Here is a 25,999-nt window from a genome sequence, read left to right as displayed (position 1 = left end):
CCAACAAATTAATTATCTCCATGGCCAGGACTTTTGCCAGGTTGTGGTCAGATATAGTGAGGATGGCCAGGAGGCTGACCATTGAGCATTCAGGGGAGGGGATAGGTCAGACATTATATAAATGCTCAAACATATCAATATCATGAATGTAAAAGATACACACATGTGTAGAGAAACTTGGACTGCACTTGGACTGCCTCTCTTGGTGTGTGCCCCCTCCCCCAAGGATGCTCTATGGTCACTCGGCTCTGGCCTCTCGACCACGTGGAGTTTCAAAGCAACTCCTAGCCACAGCCACAGCCAAATTCTAGGACTGACACCATCCTAGCAAATGTTCCAGCGGCATTTTCCAAAGTCACATCCTATAAAGCTGCAAGACCACTGGTCCCCAGCCCCAGCACTGAGATCCACGCCTAAGTGGGAAGCAGTCAGAGGGGGTCATAGTGAGGGCAAGGGGAGAGAAGAACCACCAGGAGGGCACTGAAGGGACCGGGGAGAACACAGGAGCTGCCGTGAAGAGGGGGTTCCTCCTCACTTTGTAAATTTGTAAGAGTCAGTGAGTGACCACACAGACTTCCACACTGATGTCTGTATCTGTTTATTAGAAAATGCTGAAACCCGGGGCTGGGGAGACAGCTTAGAGGCTGACAACTGGTTTCTCTTGCAGAGGATGGGCTCCCAGCACTCACATGGTGGCTCACAGCCATCCACAACTCTAGTACCAAGGGATCTGATTCCCTCTCCTGACTCCTGAGGCCATGAGGCATGCACAAGGTGCACATCCATACCTGCAGAAAGAACGCTCATACACATAAGATAAAAAATAAAAAAAATGCATAAACTTGGAAACAATCCACCGTCTATCCAAAAATGAGTAGCTAAATAAAATGGTAGTCAATCCATAAAAATGTACAACCAACGGAAAAAAACAGCAAGCCGTTAACAGAGGAACACAGGTGACCTTTAAAACAGCTACTCCAGGGGCTCTTCCGGAGGACCCATGTCCAATCCCCAATAATCACATGGCAGCTCATAACTATCTGCACCTCCAGTCCCCTGGATCTGATGCCTTCTGGTCTCCAACGGCACTGTACGCACCTATTGCATGGCCATACATACAGGCAAAACACCCCCCACAAAAAATAAAGGAATTTAAAAATGGGGTTTGAGTGATGGTGTGGCAGTTAAGAACACTTGTTGCCTTTCGGGGGGCTAGGATCAATTCCCAGTATTCATGTGGTGGCTCACAGCCATCTGTAACTCCAGTTCCAGGGGTCCCCGATGCCCTCCTCTGACCTCCATGGGCACCAAGCACACGTCACACATACATATGTGGTGCAAAATACATGTATGTACATGTGTGAGACACCTAAATACAGGTAGGTAAAACATACTCATAAAAAAGTTAAAAACACCAGTGACTCCACGTGAAGGCGTGAAAACCCTGATCGCTGTGTCCTGACGCCGGAGCTCTGGGAAAAGCAGCCCCATCTCTGTGTCCCAAGTGGCCAGCAGCTGCCCAGGCTGCAGAGGGGACTGTTGGCGGCAGGGCTCCTGTGGACACGCTGTGGGTGGAGCGGCACCGGCTCTGGTGGTGGTTCCACTGTGTTTAAGAGAAGAGTAGCCCCGAAAGAAGCAGAATGAGGGTACGCTCTGGACAATGAGGTCGGCACTGGTGTCTTCCTGGAAGGAGATTCTGCAGCCTGAGTGAGCACTCTGTGGAAGGCTTGGAAAGAGGGACGACTGCTGACAGGTATTAGCAGCATGTAAGTTTGGATCTGGGGATATTTCTCACACAGGAGACGGTGGGGCCGGGTGAGCACTGTGTTTGGAACAGGAGGTGGTGTCAAGACTGTGGGGGGAACTTTGTGTCAAGGGGGCTGCAGGTGGGCTAGGTTTGGAGGAAGCGGAGCCAGAGTTCAAGTCTCAGAGGTGATAAAGAGCAGGTATCGATGGCTGTGGTCTCTACCCTGGACAAAGAAGTACGCGAGGCCAGAGATAGCAGAATCATGCCGGTGGCCTTTCTCCCTATCCTGAGTTTTCCTCTCCCTGTGGCAGCTTATTTGGGTCTCAGCTTTGGATAGTTAGAAGCTCTGTGGCCACTGAGAAAGCTGGAGTTCTGGAAGTCAAGCCCTGCCGCCGTTCTCCCGACCACTGAGCCGCCTAAGGTGGTATTTCTCCCTGTAAAGTTCCCCTCCCTGGCCTGTCTTGTGAACTCCACCCCTGGGCCGGTGCCGGGCTTGTAGGTCCAGCAGTATCAGACACTGCGAAACTGCTCGCACAGCAGAGGCAACCTCAGGGTGTTGGCAATGCTGTTCCCAGTGCTCTTCCGACAGTGCTCTTCTCTAGCTCTGATGCGCTCAGGGCAGCATCCACGTAGGGCTGGCTACAGTGGTCCTCATCCGGTGCCGTGGTGAGGTGTCAGCTTCAGCAGCTTAAGGCAAGGCTGGCTGACTCACAGCTTCAGTTTTCAGGCTATCATGGTGGGGAGTGGTATGGCAGCTCACACCTTGGCAGCCAGCAGGGAGGGAGGGAGGGAGAGAAGGGGGAGAAGGGGGACAGAGGGGGAGAGAGAAAGAGAGACATAGAACACAAGCACCCTTTTTCCCTTTCTCCTCACACCCCACCCCTACCCCCACCTTAGTTTACTCTCTAAAAATGCCCTTCAGCACACCCAGAGGGGGGGCTCTCTCTCTCTCTCTCTCTCTCTCTCTCTCTCTCTCTCTCTCTCTCTCTTCTCCCTCCCCTTCTTTCTTCGTTTTTTGAGACAGGGTTTCTCTGGCTATCCTGGAACTCACTCTGTAGACCAGGCTGGCCTCGAACTCACAGAGATCTGCCTGCCTCTGCCTCCCGAGTACAGGGATTAACGGCGTGCGCCACCACCTCCAGGCTTCTAGGAGTCTTTTCAGCAACATTAACCATCATACTGGGGATTCCCTGAAAGAGTCTAAAAAGGAACCTGGTGGCATGCGTAGCAGCACACTCCTTTGAATCCAGCACACTTGGGAGACAGAGACAAACAGATCTCTGAGTCTGAGGCCAGCTTCTACATAATGAGTTCCAGGGCAGCGAGACTTTGTGTCAAAAAATAAACAATGAAAAATAAACAGAGCGGATCAGATGTCGGGAATCAAGCCCTACACTAGCTGCTTCCACCACAGCTGACTGGATACCCGAGAGAAACAATTTAAGGGGGCTGTTTGGCTCCTGGTTTCAGCTCATGGCAGAAAGCGCACCATAGACCAGAGCCATCCACACCATGGCAGTCAACAAGCTCAGGCCCTCCTCTACGGACTACTTCCTCCACCTAGGCCCTACTGCCTCAAGTTCCCACAACCTCCTACAACAGCATCACCATCCTGGACCTAGAATTCCAAGACAGGAGCCTGTGAGGACATTCCTGCTGAGCCCGTAACAAGCCCTCCACCCTTAGGGTTCTTTGCTGAATATTAATCACAGCAAAGCCATGGGCACCTGCTCTGCTCTAGTAAAGGCAGCTTGCTTTCTCAAGACCTATACTGTGGGGAAGCAGGGGCATTTACTGAGATGTACTAAAACTAGTCATCCACAATTTCCTACTCAGCATTTCCAGTTATTCTCACAATGGTGTAAGGACCCATGTTCTAGAATCTTGAGTATTGTCGACCCATAACTAGGGGTATGGCTAAATCAGTCAGCAATGGGCAACAGCCATATAAATCTGTATGTTACTAACATGAAACGTTCAAGATGTTTGCAAATAATAAGATACAAAATAGTATGACACCATTGCTCCCTGCCTGTCGCCACGCTCTCCGCCATACTGATAATGGATGAATCCTCTGAAACTGTAGGCCAGTCCCAATTAAATGCTTTCTTACTGAGCTGCTGTGGCCAAGGTGTCTCTTCACAGCAACAGAACAGTAACTAACAGTGCAGCAGACTGGTCCGGCTGCATTGTGGCACCTGCTTCAGCCTCAACACTTGGGAGGTTCAAGGATTGCAGGTTCAAAGCCAGCATGAGGCACAGTGAGATTTTATCTCAAAACAAAATGAAACGTTGAAGACAATGTTAGCCAGGAGGGTAGGGGACGTCCCTTTCCTGAGAGTTTCTGCCTGTCAGCCTCTCTATTAGGACCCAGTGTTATTTTCCTCAATAATGGAATTTGGAGCATCAATTTTTGTGCTGGACACCTGTATTAGTATGTTTCAAATTTAACCTTCCTACAACTGTGGGCACAGATGTTATTGCCTCTATGGATAAGACTTAGAAGATAGCTCACTCCATCTCACCCAGCTGGTATAAAGACAAAATAAAGATGGTTCCCCTCAAACCCAGTCTTCACAGGCACACTGTCCCTTTGCTTAGGTGCACTGCTGAGATGTGCAGCAGCTAAGTGGTCCAGCACTGGCCTCCACCCAGCATCACAACAAACACACGCTCACAGCTGGCCGTGAGAGGTCCCTGCCCCCATGACTCCACGGAGTTTTAGCACTCTCATGCTCTCTTTCAGTGTCTTTGTGTGGACAGGCAGGAGGACTCGGCCCTCATATGAGAGCAAGAAAAGAGGACGGAGCTTTGGGAGGGGAGTGAGGAGTTCCGTACCTCCTGAGAGCACTTCCTTCACCCTGCATCTCAGGCCACTGGGCTTCACTAATTACAGTGTCCTGCTGACGTGAACACTCCTAAGGTAAAACTGCAGAAGTGCATCCCAAAGGCAATGCATGTGCAGAAAACACTGACAAAAAAGAGGAAGTGCTCCTAACTCAGGAGCCACCACTGGGGTGGTGACAGGGAAGGTTCTAGGCCAGGCGTCAGATCCAGTCCAGCCTCTTGTTAGTTGACTGACCTCAGGTGGGCATTTAACATCTCCAGATCTTGGTATTTGCATTTAGAAAACTCAGATCATGGTTACAGCACCTAGATCATAGGCAAGATGAAATTAGCCCATATATGTAATAGGACACTGAAACTTGAGCCAGCATTAACTTCTAGTACCGCCATATATATATATATATATATATATATATATATATATATATATATATATATATATATGTGTGTGTGTGTATATGTGTGTATATATATGTATGTATGTGTGTGTGTGTATATATGTATATATATATCCCCTCTAAATTGGATCACACAGCACATGCTAGTTAATAGAAAACCAATTACTTTGTTCTTATAGGTCACTTGAAAAGGCTATATTCCAATACATGAACTACCACAATTAGCCACTGATGTTTTAAGCAGGACTGTCACTCTTGTGTGTAGTTAAATCACGTGCCTTTGAAAGTCAAGAGTTTACTCTGAGGCCAGGCTGCCCTGAACTACGACCTCAAGCTCAAGACAATCCTTTGCCTCCTGGGTGCCTTTTAAATTGGCATTTTTTTTCTTTCTGGTGGCCAGATGTCTTGTGTGCTGAGAACTACCGAGGAACATCCGCCCTTGTACAGCTCACCGGAGGCCCAGCTCACCCTCTCCTCGTCAGTTCTCCGTCACAGCTCATCTGCATTTCCACCACTTGCTCTGGCCTGGGGGAGGAAATCTGGACGCTGGGAAGGCAGTGGGTTGTTTGGGGGACTTTGGTTGCTCCGGTCCCTAGAACTGCTTCCCGCTGACAGATAACCACACGTGTGGCACCAGCCCTTGCTTGCGTCTCTCGAGGGATCAGTTAGGTCAGCTGCCTCTAGCCTGTCCATGACCCGAGTCTAGGAACGCTAAGTCTTCTGACTCCTGACACCAGTGCCCGTGCACAGGTATACAGTTTGGTTCTACTCTGTGGGCTTTGCTGCTTTTAGTTCTTGTTTTTTAAAGTAACTCATAGCATTTTTTTTTTGACAACTTTGTACTATTTGATAGTTTGGAGTCCCATTAAATGTACATATTTTTGGTGTGTGCAGGAGCACAGAAACAGACTGGCAATTAAAACAAACTCACAAGTCAAACATTTGAAGTAGCCCGAATGCAGCTTGAGAGGCTCGTTTCCTAAATTTGCCTGGGGGATCTCCTGGAATACTCAGTATATTCCCAATCCCAGGGAAAGGCCCCATGGTCTGCATATATTATCTGGGTATAACAGACCTAAAGTAACCCAGTGTTTTTCACGTTTGTGTATGTGCACGTTGTTTTCGTATGTGCAGGTGTGTATGCATGGGTATGCACATGCATGTGGAGACCAGAGGACCACCTCTGGTGCTGATCCTCAGGAGTCATCTACCTTGTTTTCTAGGTGGGGTAGCTTACTGGCCCGGAGTTCCAGGTAGGCTGGGTGGGAGGACAGGAGCGCCTCCCTAGCTCTAGCATTACAAACGAGCACGACTGACATACTTGAGACTAATGGGGTCCTCTGTGTGTATCCTTAGAGCCTTGAAGGCACTGAGTTACCTGGAACCTAAGGGAGCCAGTGGCCAATTGTTAGGTTCAGATGCACCCTCCCATTCCTATGCTGAAACTTTTTTTTTTTTTTAAAGATTTATTTAATTATTATGTATACAGTGTTCTGTCTGCATATACACCTGCAGGCCAGAAGAGGGCACCATGTGGTTGTGAGCCACCATGTGGTTGCTGGGAATTGAACTCAGGACCTCTGGAAGAACAGCCAGTGCTCTTAACCGCTGAGCCATCTCTCCAGCCCTCCTATGCTGAAACTTAATCGCCAATGTGACTGTACTAAGGTGGGCCCTTAGGTGACTAAGTCGTTAGGACAGACCCCGTATGGATGGGTTGGGAACCCTTACAGAAGGCCTTGAGAGAACAGGTTCACTCTTGTGTAAGGATACAGCCTTCATCATTTTGCTGTTTTTCCCTCTGCCACCTTGGAAGGACAGACCAGGTGCTCAGCAGACACGTAAATTATACTTTGGATTTCCAGTATATGGAACTCTGAGGTATAAATTTCTGTTTTTTATAAATATCCCAGGCAATAGGAATGACTAAGCATTCACCTATAGTGGGTCTCATTTGAGGCCCTAAGGTTCATGGGGCAGAATTCTTAGATTCTATTTTGCTGGAACACATAGATCAAAGGAGGAACAATTTATATTCTACTTACCAATTACCAAGGACAGTTCTAAACATCAAACATAAAAATAAATCCTGAGTATGGATTTGGTTTCACATACTAAGGTCCCTGAACAGTTAGATGGGAGTCACACTGTTTAAAGTGGACCAGAATTTGGATCCTCTGGGAACTGAATTCTTAGCCTGTATGCATGAATATTTGGAGTGCTCATCTTTCATTAGGTAAGACATTTACTTTTGTTTTTTGGTCTGAGATATGCATGTGTATGTTTATGCACAGATATGTGTGGTGGCCAAAGGTGTTGGGTGTCTTCCCTGTCATTCTCCACCCTTAGTTTTTTAAAGGATTTCTAGAAATCACTGATCCAGCTAGAAAGGTTGGTCAGCAAGTTCTGGGCATCCACCTGTCTCTGCCCTTCCAGTGTTGGGGTGACAGACTCATGCACTGCCATCCTTAATTCCTGGGTATCCAAACTCAGGTCCTCACACACATGCAGCAATTCCTTTACCCATTCAGCTCTCTCCTCAGCACCTTCCTTGTTCTTTTTTTTTTTTTTTTCTCCCACGTTAAAAAGCAGGAATTGGGACCAGAGAGATGGGTCAGAGGTTAGGAGCACTGACTGTTATTCCAGAGGACCAGGGTTCAACTCCTAGTACCTATATGGTGGCTCATAATCTGTAACTCCAGTTCCAGGGAATCTGACACCCTCCATGAGTATCAGGCATGCAAGTGGTACACAGACATACATGCAGGCAAAACACCCACACACATAATTTAAAAAAAGAGTTGGGGGATGTAGCTCAGTGACATGCACAAGACACTGTACCTGGGTTTGATCTCCAGCATCCACTCTCCGCATCCCTATTAAAGGGATGGGTAATAAATTGGAATAGAATGAGAAAATTATTCAGTACCCTGTATTTTTTCATTCCATTCATAATTATAGTACAAAAGATTTCCCTTGCTTATTAAGTTTTGGGCTGTACTTTATTTAGCTAGGTTTTCAAAAAATGTTAACCTTTAAATCCCTCAAATTATTAAAACCTTACATTGCTCATATATATATATATATATATATATGAGGAATAGAGTTTACTCTTGAATATGTGGCATGTTTTGCTGACTCAGAAAAGTATAATTCTGTAAGTTTCAATTTTACAAAGCCTGAATCATCATTTTAAATAATTCTCACAAATTCCTCCATTATGGAGCCTCGAAGAACTTACTTCAACAAATGCTCGGGAAAGGCAGGTTTAGAGGGGGTGTATTATTATGTAATTCAAGACAACCTTAAAAGCCATATTTCGGGATGGAGTGTGGCTTAGGTAGAACTTGCTGCATGTGTGAGGGTCCAGTGATCCCAAGCCCTACGAAAACATTTCTTGAAAAACCATTCATCTTTTCTTTGAGGGTTTCACAAAGACCTGGCTGATCTATGACTTACTCTGTGCAGTCCAAGCTGGCCCTGAATTTGTGGCATTTCTTCTCTCAGCCTCCCAAACTACCGGCATACGCCACACGCCTGGCTAAAGCCGTTCTGTATTGGACACCGCCCTTTATATAGTCAGGAGCTCCACGGGTGGTGGCTTCAGTGGGATTTTCCCCAGAGTAAATCTCTGGGACTGAAATTGTTCCAGCTCCTCTTTTGTCAGCTGATCCCTGGGGGTGAACAGTACATTATTTGTGGCAGAGACCGGGAGGGAGGCTGATAGGCTGCTACCTCCAAATGTGTCATTAGAAGGTTTGGCAAATAAAGTCTGAGACTGTGAGCCAGGGCTACCAAAACCAGCCACAGATCCGCCACTTCCAAAGGCAGGGGCCATTGCAGGGCCGAAAGGACTCACTGCTAAGGAAGATGGAAACCCTGAAAACCCAGGTGATCCAAAACCAGAAGTGTCAGGGCTCTTGAACGAAAATGAAGCAGCAGATGTGGCTTCAGGTTTCCCAAATCCAAAGGCTGGAGTGGAGGAAGCGACTGCAGAACCAGCAGAGGGCCCGGTCCCAAAGGCTGGGTGATTTCCAAACACAGGCGTGCTTCCTGAAGGGGCAGTGGCAAATCCAGAGCTTGTTTTAAAACTAAAGTTCTGAACATTGCTGCTGCTGCTGTTATCCACTGGAAAACCTACAAAAACAGATTACAGTCAGAAAAATGTAGCCACGTTCCTCCTTTGTCTTATTTCAGACTCGTGTAGATACTGAAGAGTTTAGGGGCAAATGAGAACAAGGTTAGAGCAAACCCTCTGAACCCCACGGCCCTGACAGTTCTGCTACCATGATTCACCTGCACCCATGAGCCCTTTCGGCTTGCCATGCTTTCCACCAGAGTTGCTACACGACAGCTGTGGGATGACAAAGTCCCCAAAGGCACAGGGGTAGACTCCTATCAGATTCCCGAGGCAGAGTCTTGTTAGGAAGGCCAGGCTGGCCCTGAACTTTGTTTTGTGAGACAGTGTTTTCTCTGTGTAGTCCTGGCTGTCTTGGAACTTGCTCTATAGACCAGGCTAGCCTCGAACTCACAGAGATCTACCTGCCTCTGCCTCTTGAGAGCTGGGAATAAAGATGGGTGCCACCAGCAACCACAGCCTTGAACTTTGATTTTTCACTTCAGCCTCTGAATGCTAGAATTATATATATATCATCATGTTCAGTTCCCTATGAAACTGAGAAAATATTCCTAAAAAGTTCTAGAGCTGGGCAGTGGTTTACATCTGTAATCCCAGTTCTCAGGGGGCAGAGACAGCCTGGTTTACATAGTGAGTGCCAGGCCAGGGCTACAGAGTGAGATCTTGTCTCAAAAACAGAAGTACTTCTTTCTACAAGCTGAGCCACAGTATAACCCCCTCTGACCTGCCTTTCCCAAGCATTTGTTGAAGTAAGTTCTTCAAGGCTCCATAATGGAGGAATTTGTGAGAATTATTTAAAATGGTGATTCAGGCTTTGTAAAGTTGAAACCTCTGAAATCCCACTTCTGTGAGTCACCAAAACATGCCACACTCCGTCTCTTACCTGATGACCCAAACGTCCCTGCTTGCTTGCTTCCAAATCCAAATGCAGGCGCTGCTTGACTGGCTCCATCCTTGACATCAGAGAGCTTTAAAAAATACAAATAATACAGCACCTGATGAATAGTTCTCATGTACTGTTTGTATACACGACATTTAAAAACGTATTACTCAAAAGTGCATTTAAATATCTAGCATACAAAATGCCCATAATGTGTTCATGAAAAGAAAAGGTTATAACACTCTACAGAATGCACAACCAACTAACATGAACTTATATAGAAAAATGTATAGAAGTGAGTCATTATTATCTCTGGCTGAGGAATGATTTTAATTTTGCACTTGTTAAATTTATAAAAACAATGCATATTACCTGTGGTAGTATTCTAATTGAACTGAAATGTGATTTTGATTGTATGTTAATAAATAAAGTTGCCCGGGGGTCAGAGCTATTAGAGCCATAGAAAGAGCATGGCGATGGTGGCACACGCCTTTAATCCCATAGATCTCTGTGTGTTCAGAGATACAGCCAGCATTGGAGACATATGCCTTTAAGACCTGGGGGGCTGTACATACAGACAGTGACGAGGCAGTCACGTGTTTGGGTTTACAACCAATGAGAAGGCAGAATGACTATGGAAACGACTGACACACGAGGAAATAGCTCTCTTTCGGGAAGCTGGGACACAGCAGGAGGAAGGGTGAGATTTTAGCTCTGAGCTCTGACTTCTTGGCTTTCTCTTTTACATTGTTTCTGTGTTTCTTATTTAATAAGACGGTTGGTTACATCTACAATTACCACCAGAAAAGCATTTTTAAAAATCAAGATACATTGTATCCATATGTAAAAATTTCAAGAATAAATAAAATTACATTTTAAAAAAGTGCACTTCAGTGTTTATAAAGTTAAACCTCCATCTGTGAGGCACTCTAGATAGAGGTCAAAAGGCTGTCAAGAGCATGCCCAGTCTACTCAAATGCTTCAACTCAAGTGAGGTCACATGTTATAAAAAGCTCACAACTAAAACCCAGTCGACTGTCCTATTCTGACGACAGATGCCCTTCAAAGAACCTTTCATTGACTCCTTCCCTCTAAGACTTTTTTTTTTTTTTTGGTTTTTCAAGACAGGGTTTCTCCATGTAGTTTTGGTGCCTGTCCTGGATCTCACTCTGTAGACCAGGCTGGCCTTGAACTCAGAGATCCCCCAAGTGCTGAGATTAAAGGTGTGCGCCACTGACGCCCAGCTAGACTTTTTTTTTTGACACAGGGTCTCACTACGTAGACCAGGCCCTGAGCTCATAGATATCCAGCTGTTTCTACCTAAGTGCTGGAATGAAAGCTGTATACTACCACACCTGGCTCCAAGACCCTCTTAGTCAAACTAAGGCAGTTGAGCTTCTTTCCCTTGGAAGCATCTTAGACTACCTTATCATGTTCACACAGAGCAGTGGTTCTCAATCTTCTTAATGCTGTGACCCTTTAATATATGCTGTGGTGACCCCCAACCATGGAATTATTTCTGTTGTTATACTGCACAACTGTACTTTTGCTACTGTTATGAACTGTAATGTAAATATCTGATCTACAGGATATCTGATATGCAACCTCTGTGAAAAGATCATTTGACTCCAAAGGGGTCATGACCCACAGGTTGAGAACCCCTGACATAGATGCTTCACTTTTGACACATTTTAATGAATCCTGACATAATTATAACCAGCACAATCAAAATTCAGAACATTACTATTAACCTTAGGAGCTCCCTATACTCTTCCCAGGCAGATAACAACCTTTCTCAACTTCTGGTCCTCCACAATTGTTTATCTGCTCATCACTACAGACAAGTTGTGTTCTCTTCCATAGTTTCATAAGACAGATTCATACAGGTTTTTTTGTTCTTCCCTTGCTTCTCTTTCTTGGAGTAATAGTCACCAACAGGTAAAGAGGTAAATGGCTAGACAAATTGAAGTCTATCCATACTCATGATAAAAGAATGAACTATGATGATGTGTGCTCAGCCAGGCTAAGATGGGTTGCCTCAGATCAGCAGCCGAGGGACCCTTCAACATTCATCCCAGAGGATCAAACAGTTCCTTAGACTCAGTTATTACTGTTCTATGAGCTCATCAATGGTGATGGGGTCACTTCTCAGCTGGAGTCAGAATACGTCTAAACAACCACACTAAATTCAAACGGCATTATACAACAGCAAGGCAACAGACACACATCTTTAAGTACTTGAAATGGTAATACTTCCCAGTTTTTAAAGTTAGTCCTACCCCCATTAAAAACCTTATGCTAAAAACAGTTTTTACTTTTACTGATTTACTTTGAGAAAGGCTTCTCTAAGCAGACCTAGCTGTCTTGGACTTCAGTGTGTACATCAGGCTGTCATCGAACTCCCAGAGAGCTGCCTGCCTCTGTCTCCCTAGTGCTGGAACTAAAAGAGTGTGCTACCATGTTTAACTAAAATTGTTTTTAAAAAAAATCTTGTCCCTACTTTTCTGAGAAACAAATAAGATCTAGGGCTTTAACTATAAATGATCACATGCAGAGTTAGTTCTCCAGAGATTTTACCTTTCAAAATGAAGCTCCTCCTGCAAGCACTAGGGGGGCTGGAGAGATGGCTCAGAGGTTAAGAGAACTGACTGCTCTTCAAGAGGACCTGGGTTTGATGCCCAGCACCTACATGACAGTTCTCAATGGTCTGTAACTCCAGTTCCCTCCAGTTCCAGGGGATCCTACACCCTCTTCTGACCTCCATGGGACCAGGCACATATGTAGTGCACAGACACACATGCAGGCAAAACATTCATATACATAAAATAATAAAAATTAAAAAATTAAAAAAGTAATAGAACCAGTGCACACCTCTAATCCCAGCACTTGAGGGAGGGGGAGGGGGATCTCTATGAGTCTGAGGCCAATCTGGTCTACACACTGAGATCCAGGCCAGCCAGATGAGACCCTGTCTCAAGAAATAAACAAAAGCAATACAAAGCTAGGCATGGTGGAGAATGTCTATAATCTCAGCAAGGAGGAGGCTGAGGCAGGTGATTCTGAGTTCAAGACCAGCCTGGGCTACATGGCAAGTTGCAGGATATCCTGGTCTAATTAGCGAGCTCTTGTCTCACAAAACAACACAAAAGCAATAGATGAGATACTTCTTTGAAGAAAATTCAACACTCACCAGAGTTCCTTTGGTTGACATATTTAGATTTTTCAGTTCATTTATCCTATTCCTCCATAGACTTACTAGCTGTTGAACAGAATTTAGCTGAAGAGAGAAGACAAAAAATAACTCAGTATTGAATACTTACCCCTGCTCCTGTTTGCCAGAGCTACCCCAGCTCTAGCTGCCTCTCTCTGTTCACTAACTCCCTGGCTCTCAGGGGTGATCACCTGGCAGTGCAGGAATGATGCTATCTGGACAGGAGGGGAGTGATGTGTGCTAGCATAGTTCTGGCTGTAGACAACAGAGATGATCATTTCCTCCAGATACCCAACTTATGCTCCTGACCCACCCATTCAGACCTTTCTTTTGAATGTCTGGTATTCAAAAGTGTTATATCTATTTAGCAGAACTGCTGTTTATGTCACTTTGTTTTTCTAGTAAAAATCATGGGACCCGCACCTAACAGAAGCAATAATATTTTTCAAAAGACAGATGGTTTGAGTTCTAGGACTGGTTGATGGGTAATTTATAATAAAAAAATAATATCCCTAATCGCTATAGTACATCATTATCAGTCTAGACAACTAAACAATTTCAAAGAGTCTAAAAATAAAAATAAAACAGGCATTGTTCTTCAAACAATTAACAGCCCTCACCAAATGTGCCCACACACAAGCCAGCCACTGCAAACACCAAAACAATAACTGATAGCCAAGTGCTACTGAGGTAGAGGAACAGGAAACAAACTTACATAGCTCTGTAAGTTATTGCTGGTTAAGAAGTTTTGGTATTCAAGCCTCAACTCTTCTGGTGAAATGTCTGTGAAACCTGAAGTGAGGAATCAGTTGGAATTTAAACAGTAGGTATTGCTGATTCTGGTAGTAGGGCTGCGTGCTAGACAAGAAAATGTGCTAATGCTGGTTATCAGAAAAACTTCAAGGTCATAGGAGAACAATTCAAAGCCCAGATACTAATGCTTAAATTATTAAATTAGAAGAAAATACAGCTATTTCATCTTTGAATGAAGAAGAATTCTGTAAATATAAAGGGTGAAAGGAAAATGGAAGATCTGACTACACATTCAAACTCTAGTCTAAAAAATGCTGTTAAGTCAATAATAAACAGATTTAAAAGGCAAACGATAAATCAGGAAGACCACAATTGCATACACAAGAGTTAACGTCTTTATTACTATTCATAAGTCAGTACAGAATATGGCAAAGACAGGAAGTACAAGCAGTTCGCTAGAACTTCAAAAGGCTAGTAAATAAAGAAAATTTACAAATGTAACTTAGTGATATAATGCTCTCCTTACAGACTGGCAAACATAAGAACAAATGATCATTACTGTTACTCTGTGTGTGGTATAAGATGCTGTTTTGAACATGCTATGGAATGTTCTGAGGCAAACTGTCCATAAGCCATGTTCACAGACTCTGACCTACAATTCTAGGATTTAACTTCAGATACCTATAGTTATGCATCTATGCAGACAAAGGACGCTACACAAAAGGATGCTTGTTCTCGTACTTTCATTGATAAATTAAATGTAGGATACCAGGGGTTAGGAAATAAAGCTCAGTGGTAGGATGTTTGCCTGGCATGAATGAGATCTTGGGGTCAGACTGAAAAAAAGCAAGCCCAAAGAAAACAAAACTAGATGATCACTTTATATAGATAGAGAGAAATATATGAATACATAAATGATGTGGAGTATGGATGTTTTGCCTGCATGAATACATGTGCACCACGTGTGTGCACAGTGTCAGGTCCTCTGGAACTGGAGTTATAGACAGTTGTGGGCCGCCATTTGGATGCTAGAAATTGATCCCAGGTCCTCTGGAAGATCAGATAGTGCTTTTTTTTTTTTTTTTTTTTTTTTGGTTTTTCGAGACAGGGTTTCTCTGTGTAGCTTTGCGCCTTCCTGGAACTCACTTGGTAGCCCAGGCTGGCCTCGAACTCACAAAGATCCGCCTGCCTCTGCCTCCCGAGTGCTGGGATTAAAGGCGTGCGCCACCACCGCCCGGCAGATAGTGCTCTTAATATGCATATATTTTAAAGGAAATACCAAAAAAAGTTTCCATTTCTCTATACTACTTAGCAATTTTTACTGTCCACAGCAATGACTGTACCTTTCAGCACTGAGAAGACTAAGAAAGGAAATGTTGCTATTTTCTACAGACTTCCTTGGAACCCCGCTACCATTTAGTTTACTCCAGTGGCACCGACAGTCCAGGGCAAAAAGCATTCAGGAATCATACTAGATTTGTTTTTCTGTACCTAAAATATCAAAATTTGATTCAAAACAGAACTCATATTTGACCAATTTTGTCTCCACTGCCAACAGCTCTAACTCATCATCAGCAATCACTTCCTAACTTGCCTCCCTGCCTCTCAACCTGCTCCTGGTCCCAATGGCTCATTTCCCCTCCTGTACCACTGAGTGAGCTTTTTAAAATCAGCCTACATCCTTCTGCTTAAGCGCTTCATATCTGTACACCCAATAGACTCATACCAGGTGGACCTTGGCTACTGCCCTGGCTTTATGCTATATTATTTCTGTTAGTTTCTTTCCTCAGTGATTTGGACTCATGGCTCTGACCTCAAGGCCTTTGCACTAGCTATCATAATTGCTAGGAATGGTTTCCCCAATCTTCTACAACAGATACCTTCTCTTTACTCAGGGCTTAGCTCTAACAGTGTTTCATAAGAATGAACAACAGCTCTCCTTCAAGGACACTGTCCGTCTCAATTACTCTGTATTCTTTCAAGGGGTGATCAACCAGAGTTTCTTATCTGAATCACAGAACACAGAAAATTACGTGAATAACTATTTTCTCAGGTTTTGGAAGGGTGCTGTCAACTTGACACTCTTGGAAAGAGCCTCAGTTGAGGATGGGCCTGTGAGCATGTCTGTGGGGCATTTTCTTAATTACTAATTGATTCATGAGGGCTGAGGGCCCAGCTCATATGGGTAATGCCATCCCTAGGCAGTTAGACCTGGGCTGTGTGAAAAAGTTAGCTGAGCAAGCCTGGGGAAGCAAGCCAGTGAACAGTGTTTCTCCGTGGTTTCTTCTACAAGCTCTACTTGCCTTTAGTTCCTGTCCTGGCTTCCCTCAATGATGGACTATTAACCTGTAAGCCAGACAAAAACCTTTCTTCTCCAAGTTGCTTTAGGGTCATGGTGTTTATCACAACAACAGAAAAGCAAACAAGGACATGGTACCAAAGAAATATTCTAGCTACAGAGGCAAAATTAGCTCTTCATAATGAACCATGCATATATCCACATACATTTATTTTCCAAAACAAAAAAATAAGATTAGTGAGATGAACAGCAAAAATCTGTCTACAGATCTCATTAACATTTGGCTTAACAAACTGCTAGATTTTCTAAAAAATATATTACTTTTAATTATGCGTATGTATGTGCATCTGTTCTGGAGTAGTGACGTGTAAGTGCAGATGTCTGTAGAAGTCAGAATGTGGCATTATTCTGTCCTGGAGCTAGTTACAGGACAGCTGTGAGCTGGCCAACAGAGGTGCTGGAAACTGAACTCACATGTTCTACGAGAGCGGTACACACTCTTAAATGCGGAATGGCATCTCGCCAGCCCCCACTACTGGATTCCTGCATGTGCTTCTGCATGTTTCTGCATTCACTCCAAGGCAGTGTGGTTGTTGCGCAAAAACTACATTCCACAGATATGTCACTGGAAAGAGAAGTCAATGGCCTTTCCAGATAAATGTGGATATTCTTCTTTGACAATGCACCAATACTGGAAAAGTGGAGTGCAAGGGTTTTGTGTTTTGTTTTTCGAGACAAGATTTCGCTATGTAGCTCTAGCTGTCTTAGAACTCACTATGTAGACCAGGCTGGCCTTGAACTCACAGAGACTTGCTTGCCTCTGTCTCTCAAAGAGTTGGGATTTTTTTTTTTTAAAACGTGTGTGCCACTATGCCCAGACAAATGGGAGTTTTTTTGTTTTTTTTTTTAAACTTCAAACATTTGAAAAGCATATCAGATGTATTTCAGAAACAACTTCATTAGAAAATTCCACATTGAGAAAAGATGTTTGGCTACAACAGAAACACACACATACACACATACATGCGCGCAGGTGCATCTACCCAGCAACATCATAGTATGGACTTGTCTGACTCCTCCTGCATACCTCACAGAGCTGTACTCTTTCATGATATACCATTGCTACTTGGTTAACATGAGATTTAAGGCTTCAACTGACACACCTGGATTCATTCAATAGGAAACAATGAAAGAATGGAGGAAAAAAACAGGCAAAAAATCAATTAAACTAGAAACTCTTCCTAAGTGGGAGGTTTTTAAAGGTCAGTTATAAAGCAAACTCAAAAGCTAATCGACCTTTTGTGTTGTTGTGTTATAATTCATTAGTTTATCTTGGACTCAGAATAGATTTCAGTCAGAATAATTCTGTAACATAACACTTCAGTCTTGAATATTAGTTAAGATGTCCTACAGAATTTCCATACATTGACACAGGGCATTCTAGAACACCTAAAGAAAAAAACAAATCAACCCTGAAATCCTCACATATTAATGTGTCCTATTCTAGAAGAGACTTTGAGTATCGAGAAGCTACTGTGTCTGTGTGACAGAAAGGTTTATCGTGACTAACTTTTCCTAGAAACTTTCAGTTTTATTATCAGCGATAACCCTGCCACCAGCCCACCACCCCTTGAGATGACACAGGTTTATCTCATTCACTGTTCAGAAAATACCTGCCAAGGCTAAGTCTGAATAACCACAGTTGTTATTCTGTCTAATAAAGTCTGCCTGTGGCCAAGTCACACGATAACCCAAGTGCTCTCCCTCAAAGTGAACATCATATGCCGGTACAGGGCAAAGCATGGTTTATATGTACCTCCCATTTGCCTGAGACAATATTTAAAATGCATATTCAATGGTTAAGAGGTTTCAAAAGTTAGTAATTTTTATTTCATTAGATAGGGATAATTTTGCCCCCTCTAAAGTTAGAATGACATTCCAGATTCTTCTTTACATGACTGTTATAGTCTACCAGCAGTTTGCTGCTTCTGCCTCAGCTGATGTTAAATCCATCAGTTTTATTCAACAACGCTTTTGTACTGATAGTACAAATTTCAACACTGAAGGTGGACATCAGTATCTTAGTATTATTCTGAAAACTTTTATAAACATATATAGTTCCTACAGACATGTCAGGGATAGGTTGCTAGATTTAGCTAACAAAAATCTGAGATGTCTAGGTAAACTGAAATTTCAGACATAAAATAACTATTTTATTAATTATGTCCCAGATATTACACAGGATGCACATATATTGAAAATATTCTTTGCTATCTGAAATTTAAATTTAACTGAATGTCCTATATAATTTAGCATGGTAACTCCACCTAGAGCTCTCTACAGTCTATGTTTTGAGAACCACAGCTGTAGGACATTAGGGTTCAGGTCCACCCCTGAACTAATTAAGATTTAATACTTGGCAATACGTAAGTGCTAATATTTAAGCCAACCTAGGGCTTCCTAGTTTATTCTTTTGTTTACAGAAATTATCACTACCTTAAGTGATCTATTTTCACTGTTTCTCATTTTCTTTCCTCCAGAACAGAAGCTTCCTGAGAGGAACCCTGCCTGCTCACCTTATGATGCGTCCCTGGCATGCACATCAGGGATCCCTGTCTTCTCACCTTATGATGTGTCCCTGGCATGCACATCAGGGATCCCTGCCTGCTCACCTTATGATGCGTCCCTGGCATGCACATCAGGGAGTAGGACAAATCAAACTCAGTAATTAATATTTAAATGAATAAGAAAGTAATTAGGCGAGAACGAGGTGAGGGGTGAGGTACAGTGGCATTCCTAGAATTCTCGGACACTAACTTCAAGGGCTCCGGCCTAAGCCATGTCTGTAGTTTCCTCAAGAGGATAAAGACTCAACGTCTCCCAGAGCAGGCTTGGAAAAACTCAGTAGCCCAAGTTTCAGAGAGGCCGTAGGGATCACATTCTAAAGGAACACCGCACCTGTAGTTCCTCATCTTCAAACAGGAGAGTCTTACAGGCTTTATGAAAAGTAAGTATTCTTGGAAGCGACCAAAGAATAATGGAACCAGGCCCCAAAGGCTGTAATGGCGGCAGCTTGTGACCCTGCTGGTTGCTGAGGTGGCTAGGAGCTTCTGTGGTTTTGATACAGCAGAGCTTCTTCCTCCATTGACAGAATTGGAATTGTGGTGGGTCCTGATTTTACTATTCTTTCTTGAAAATAACACAACTGAAAAGAACTACATTCTCCACTCTCAGTCTCTGATTGATGAAGTTCAGTTGGAATACTTTAAACAAAGACCAAATTCTAGCTATTCCTAAGTTTGGAATAAATACATTTAGCATGGTCTCAGTTTTAGAAAGAACTTTAGAATCTATTTTATATACACATACATATATAAGTACAGGCTGGGTCCATAGCCTAGTGGTAGGGCTTTGCCTAGCATGTATGAAGGCCTGGGTTCAATCCTCAGCACTGAACAAAAACCAACCAACCAACAATCCAACCAAACGTGTTCCCTAGTTACCTGAGATGTTAGGTTTCTTTTTCACTGGTGAGTAAACAGAAAACATCCACTGCCCCGATGATTCCCAAATCTCTACATCTTTAACAATTCCTTCCCTGGAAAAAAAGAGAAAGAAAATGAAAATAAATAAAAATGGAAGAGTAATGGATATTTTCATTTGCTTGTTAAAATTTGTTATTTATGAAGTTGAATATTAAAAATTAAAATTCTAGTAAATAAATATATACATTTACATATTTTTCATTCTATTTTCTACACCAGAAGCTCACGGAAATACAAATGACAACTTGAGTGTAGTGGACACAGCTGTGATTCCAACACCAGGATGGCTGAGGATTTTGAGGCCAGGTAGGTAAGACATCGAGTTTAAAGCCAATCTGGGCTGCACATCGAGAACTTGTTTCCAAAAACAGCAAACACCTTCTATTTTGTAGTTACAAATAATCTAGAATAATTAATAGTGTAGGCATTCTAATTAACAGAAAGACTAATCAATATATTTAAGAATTATCTAAATGCCGGGCGGTGGTGATGCACGCCTTTAGTCCCAGAACTTGGGAGGCAGAGCCAGGCGGATCTCTGAGAGTTCGAGGCCAGCCTGGTCTCCAAAGCGAGTTTCAGGAACGGCACAAAACTGCACAGAGAAACCCTGTCTCGAAAAACCAAAAAAAAAAAAAAAAAAGAATTATCTAAAATGCAATATTTTTTAAAAAACTAAATACAATACACAATATCAGAAATACAATATTTTTTAAAGAATTAAGTACCACAATTGTTAACTGGGAACAACAAAATGTACTACTATTAGTTATGGAGAAGCATTAAAATTTAAGAGTGGGTTATAGGACTTCAGAAATATTTTACTTAATTTTTTTACTTTGTAATACAGGAAACAGGTTCATGCACTTTAAAAATATGTTTTTAAAAATAATTCATTTATTTTTAATTTTATGTGCTTCAGTGTTTTGCCTGCCATGTATGTCTGTGTGAGGGTGTCAGATCCCCTGGAACTAGTCACAGACAGTTGTGAGCTGCCATGTGGGTGCTGGGAATTGAACCCAGGTTCTCTGGAAGAACAACCAATACTCTTAACCTGTGAGCCACCCACCTCTCCAGTCTCCAGGTCCATGCATTTAACAATTAATCCGAAACAAAGCTGCGGATAGAGTTGACTCTAGATTAAAGTTTCTTTCCATCTACCATGTGACCATTAGTAAACCAATAGGTATCACAGAGAATATGCTATTACACTTAGAATCACAATAAACAGAACTTTGCCTTCTTTACTCTCTCTCTCTCTCTCTCTCTCTCTTAATGCTTGCCCCATACACTTAAAAATTTAGGTTCAATCTTCATCATTTCAAAAACCAATAGCTGGGCACACACCTTTAATCCTAGCACTCTGGAGGCACAGATAATGAGATGTGAGTTCCAAGCCAGCCAAGGTGACGAAGGGAGACCCTGTCTTAAAATAAAACAACCCCTGCTCACCACCAAAAAACCCCATAGAAATCCACTGTTTATGGAACTTCAAATAGGGTAACTGAAGTAAAAGTTTTACAAAGAAAAATAAGCGTTCTTACCAGTAATCTTCAGGATCACAGTTGTTCTGACCTTGTAAGCAGGACCAGCCTTTGAAATGTGCTAATACAGTTTTGCTTACTCTGGTTTTCAGTATTATTCTTTTTCAAAGAAAACACTAAGTGCTTCTAGAAAAACCAAGCAATTGGGTGGTGACTTTCTACAAAACTTTAACTTACAGAAGTTTTTTTTCATCTTTCTGCTCATCAGAGACAGGTGATGCAAAAGGGTTTTGAGATGATCCAAAGCCTCTGCTGGTGGAAGCGCCAGAGTCAAAGGAGCCGAATACTGGTTTGTCTTGATCTCTGCTGCCACCCCATGGCGTAGACTTGGAGAAGCTGGATGGCTGGATGACATTGGAGTACCTCTGGCTGGTGGCATTCCATCCGCGCCTGTTGCTTCCTAAAATAATCCAGAAAAAGAATTGTAAAATTGGTAACTTTTTCAAATCTTGGAAATCTCCATTACATTTTATCTTATTATTTCTAGAAATTATACAAATGCTAATAAAGTGCTATTTTCTACTGTTTTTAAATGAGAATCTCTTTATGCTTTACAGCTTTTTACATGTTATAACAAATCACATGTCCTAATTGCACTGAAAAAAATGAGGCCAAGGCCAGGTGTGTTGGTGTATGACTTTAATCACAGCACTGTGGAGATGGGCAGATCTCTGTGAGTTCTAGACCAGCCAGGGCTACATAGTGAGGCCTTATCTCAAACAAAACAAAAACCCAAAAACCAAACCAACCAACCACCACCAACAACAAAAATGACATCAATGGGCTGGAGAGATGGCTCAGCAGTTAAGAGCACTGGCTGCTTTTCTGGAGGACCTGGACTCATTTCCCAGCACCCACATGGCAGCTCACAGCTGTACCTCAAGTTCCAGGGGATCCAACATTCTCACAGAGATATACATGTAGGCAAAATACCAATGCACATAAAATAAAAATTTTAAAAGATGAGATCAAGAGAATTAGAAGTCCATAGGAAAATAGAGATACATTGCTGAGTTCAGCTTTTATAAGCCTATTAACCTGCCTATGAACAGAAGATACAAGTCCCAAGCTTCTTTAGTGAAGAGCCTTTGTTTAGGATGCTCAAGGCCCCTGATTTGACCTAGCGCTGGGTGTATGTTTGGGAAAAGCTGTGTTTCCATTAATTTGCTTCTTCACAGACAATGGATGAAAGAGAACAATGAATACACTGGTCAATAAAAAGGACTAAACTTTACCATCTGTCCTTAACAGATATTTAAAGGCCATTTGTCTCAGTCTTCCCTCTGTGGTTGCAATACCTACATACTTACCTTTCATATGGAGGTTACAGAGCTCACTAATAGGTGGATAAAGTACAGGGCAGATTTCTAACACTTCATAAATATAAAAAAATGAGTCAATAGGACTTCTTTTTGGTTTTCATATTGTTTTTAATTTTATCACTTCGTAGTTGAGGCTAGGATGAAGGTAATTATCTTATGATTGATTTGGAAAATATATCATTTAACATATACTAAAAACCTAACGATAAGTGTACCCATATTCTGAACTACTTCATAAATCCAAAGAGAAATAGAAAATGGAAGAGACAGCTGAACCATGTTTCTTAAGTATAAATTAATGGCATTTTGTTTTGAAGTTCCAAATCTTTTGTGTGTGTGTGTGTGTGTGTGTGTGTGTGTGTGTGTGTGTGTGTAAAGGGAGGGGGGAATCACACAGCATAGAAATGAATTTCCTTTATGCTGCACTGGATGGCCCTAATTTTGGCCTTGAAACTCCAAAGCATTCTTTTTCTTTCTTTTCATCCTAAAGTTTTATTTGTATTTTTTCATCCAATTATTTATCTACTGAACGTTTACTTCCAAATTACTACACTTAAAGTAGGATTCCAGAGACGACACGACAAACATTACTCTCAGCAGTCCCTGGGAACACACCAGAATTTACCAGAATGTGAGTCCTAACTTTTGGAGTATTTCGCTAATCAACTGTAGATGGATGACACAATCTGTCTCCTCCATGCAACCATGGGGATTGGATAGGCTTAAAGACGAAAGAAAGAGAAGCAACCAGTGATGAACGTCAAAAACTAAGATCCAAAACTAAGAAAATAAAATATATTACTCTGACTTTTAAAACTTTGTGTTGTACGGGAGGTTTAATGCCTGGCCCCTGAATATTCTTTCCTCAAAACCTGTAAGGTTCTTAGCCCAGCGTCCCACCCTACTAACTAAAGCCCAAATTTTAAGAGCATGCGGTCAAGGACAAGGAAGGGAAAAGTAGGCAGTAAGTCTGGACAGACCCACGCGAATTCTCCCAACACTGCCATTCACCAACAAAGTGGTTTTGATAAAATATACGAATTTAAAAACGCAGTGTTTGGTACGAGCACCCAGGTCCAAAGCCCTGTCCCTGTCTGATCGGCCGAAACGACTACCCTAACTGGGGTGGGGTGAGCGTCCGCATCTGGGGACCCTGGCTCGCGGCTCCGGGAGCGTCACCTGAGGGCGGCGGCGGCTGCTGTGGTGGCGGCTGCCGGGCCACGCCCGCGCCCCGGGTGCCAGGGTGCTCGTTCCAGCAGCGGTCTCCGAAGCGGCACCGGCCCTGAAGGAAAAACTGGCAAATGGTCATCGTAGCGCCGTCCCAGCTACGCGGTCTTCAAGTCAGCAGGGACGGCCGGTTTTCAACCGAAGCCCCGTCGCCGACGTGACGTCATCCCCCCGCGCCCAGAGGTTCTGTGACCCGTCCCCCACGCGGTGAGAGGCGTGGGCTTTAGCCAATAGGATGTGAGGAGAGCCGACCTGCCAACTCACGTGTCAAGAGGTCCTGAGAAAGCGAGGTGTTGAAAAGGGCGTCGGGCGTTGGACCCGGGGACCGACCCGTATCTACAGGGTGCCTGATAAAGCAGATAAACACCAAGGCTCTGGTTGGGTGTAGTTTGCGAGGCTCAGTCCTTCGTTACATTTATTTAGCCAAAAAAAAAGTAAAAACGGGCTCATAAAAAGAACGACTCAGAGAAAGCCGGCTGTAACCAGAAAACGGACGCACTGCAGGCGAAAAGTAGAACAGCTCCTTGGTTGATACTGTCTTCCTGCACACTGAGAAATCCTGTTCGCAAAATTTCACGTAAATATTGCCTTTTGAAATTTTATCGAGAATAATGAAAATTGTCTGGACAGCTGACACAGAAGCAGCCCACTTTTTTTTTTTTTTTAGATGCACAGCTTCAAATAAGGGTTTTCTGAAAACATTCCATTTCTCCTCTTCTACTACTTCTTCTCTTCCTCCTCTTCTTCCTTTTCTTTCTTTCTTTCTTTCTTTCTTTTTTTTTTTTGAGATACAATCATACTATGTAGCCCTGGCTGGCCTTGAACCCACAGAGACCTACCTATCTGCTTCCCAAGTGCTAGGATCAAACACACCTGGCACATTCCATATATTAACTTTGCAAGCAAAATTCTAGTTAGTAAGTTTAACACTTGTGATGGTTAATATTGTCGAGCTGATTACATTTAGAATCACCATAGACACATATCTCTGCATTTTGAGGTGTTAGATTTAGAATCCCCATAGATACACACCTCAAGACATGTCTGTGAGGATGCTTCTAGGAAGGTTTAGCGGGAGAGAAGACACCCTGAGTGTGGGCTGCACCATTTATGGAGAGGGGTCACACATCGTATAAAAGGGCAAATTCGAGTTGAGCATCCATTGCTGCTCCCAGACTGCAATGCAATGTGACCAGCTGCCTCATGTTCTTGCTGAAATCCCTTCCAGGCTGCCATGGACTGTACCCTTAAAACTGTGAGCCAGAAGCAACCCACTTCCTGAGGTTGCTTTTGCCAGGTTTTGTCTCAGTAATAGGAAGAGTATGAGCACATTCTACACAGCTCTCTATGTAGTTATAACCCAGGCTGGTCTCAAAGTTAGTCATCCTCCTGCTTCAGCCTACCAAGGTGTGAGCTACCACACTCGCTTCAAACTACTTTTTAACACCCCCCCCCCACTAAATTAGTTTGTATGTTATAAAAAGGAGGAACACTAGGAAGATCAAAGTGAAATTTTAAAAAAATCTTTGGAGGAAACAAGGTATTCAAAAGGATCAACCAAGTGTTAAACGCTGCAGCCAGTGAAATGCCCTTTCATAGTCCCAGTTTACTGAGGTTTTGTGAGAACTGGTTTGGTGTCATATTGGATGAAGTAAATTGGATTTTCTTAAGTCTTTGGTATAGTTAAGACTCTCAGTACCAGAGCCCATCTGATGTGTTGGTACATCTCCTTAGTCTCAGCAGTTGGGAAGCAGAGGCAGGTGGATATCTTGTTTCCAGGCCAGCTGGGGATGGCTCCAAGGTTAAGAGCACTGGCTGCTATTCAGGAGGACCTGCGTTCAATTCCCAGTACCCACATGGTAGCTCACAACTGTCTATAGCTCCAGTTTCAGGGGATCTGACCCCCTCTTCTGACCTCTGTGGGCACTAGGCACACACATGGTATACATGTATACAGACAAAACATTCATACACATAAGTAAAAAAAGTAACAGAGCCCAACTGATTGCTGTATTTATAAAAGAACTATGTGAAGATACTTACACAAGAGAAAAAAATGGCCATGAGAAGTGCAAGGTAGAAGACTGTGCA

The 25,999-nt window shown here is 43.1% G+C and overlaps 1 protein-coding gene across 4 annotated transcripts; it reads right to left on the bottom strand.

Annotated features, from left to right (window-relative positions):
- Window positions 1-580: 580 nt before the first annotated feature.
- Nup42 (nucleoporin 42) lies at window positions 581-24,107 on the bottom strand. 4 transcript variants are annotated; one of them, XR_006070316.2, is made up of 8 exons: window positions 23,861-24,091; window positions 21,537-21,759; window positions 19,777-19,871; window positions 13,937-14,013; window positions 13,201-13,287; window positions 10,014-10,098; window positions 8,452-9,129; window positions 581-2,509 (listed from the first exon to the last, which is right to left on the bottom strand). XR_006070316.2 is itself a non-coding variant. In XM_006995947.4 (7 exons), the coding sequence occupies exons 1-7, from the start codon at window positions 23,988-23,990 to the stop codon at window positions 8,564-8,566; spliced, it is 1,263 nt and encodes a 420-aa protein (XP_006996009.3). In that variant the 5' UTR covers window positions 23,991-24,107; the 3' UTR covers window positions 8,260-8,563. The 4 variants fall into 4 exon arrangements, 2 of the variants coding, with proteins under 2 accessions (XP_006996009.3, XP_076422869.1); XR_013049823.1 differs by lacking the exon at window positions 581-2,509 and adding an exon at window positions 7,544-7,868; XM_006995947.4 differs by lacking the exon at window positions 581-2,509 and having other exon boundaries at window positions 8,260-9,129; window positions 23,861-24,107.
- Window positions 24,108-25,999: the final 1,892 nt, after the last annotated feature.

Source organism: Peromyscus maniculatus, chromosome 3, assembly GCF_049852395.1.
Source record: "Peromyscus maniculatus bairdii isolate BWxNUB_F1_BW_parent chromosome 3, HU_Pman_BW_mat_3.1, whole genome shotgun sequence".
Taxonomy (NCBI): domain Eukaryota; kingdom Metazoa; phylum Chordata; class Mammalia; order Rodentia; family Cricetidae; genus Peromyscus; species Peromyscus maniculatus.
The sequence above is the reverse complement of the archived record's forward strand: the minus strand, read 5'-3'. Positions and strand labels throughout refer to the sequence as shown.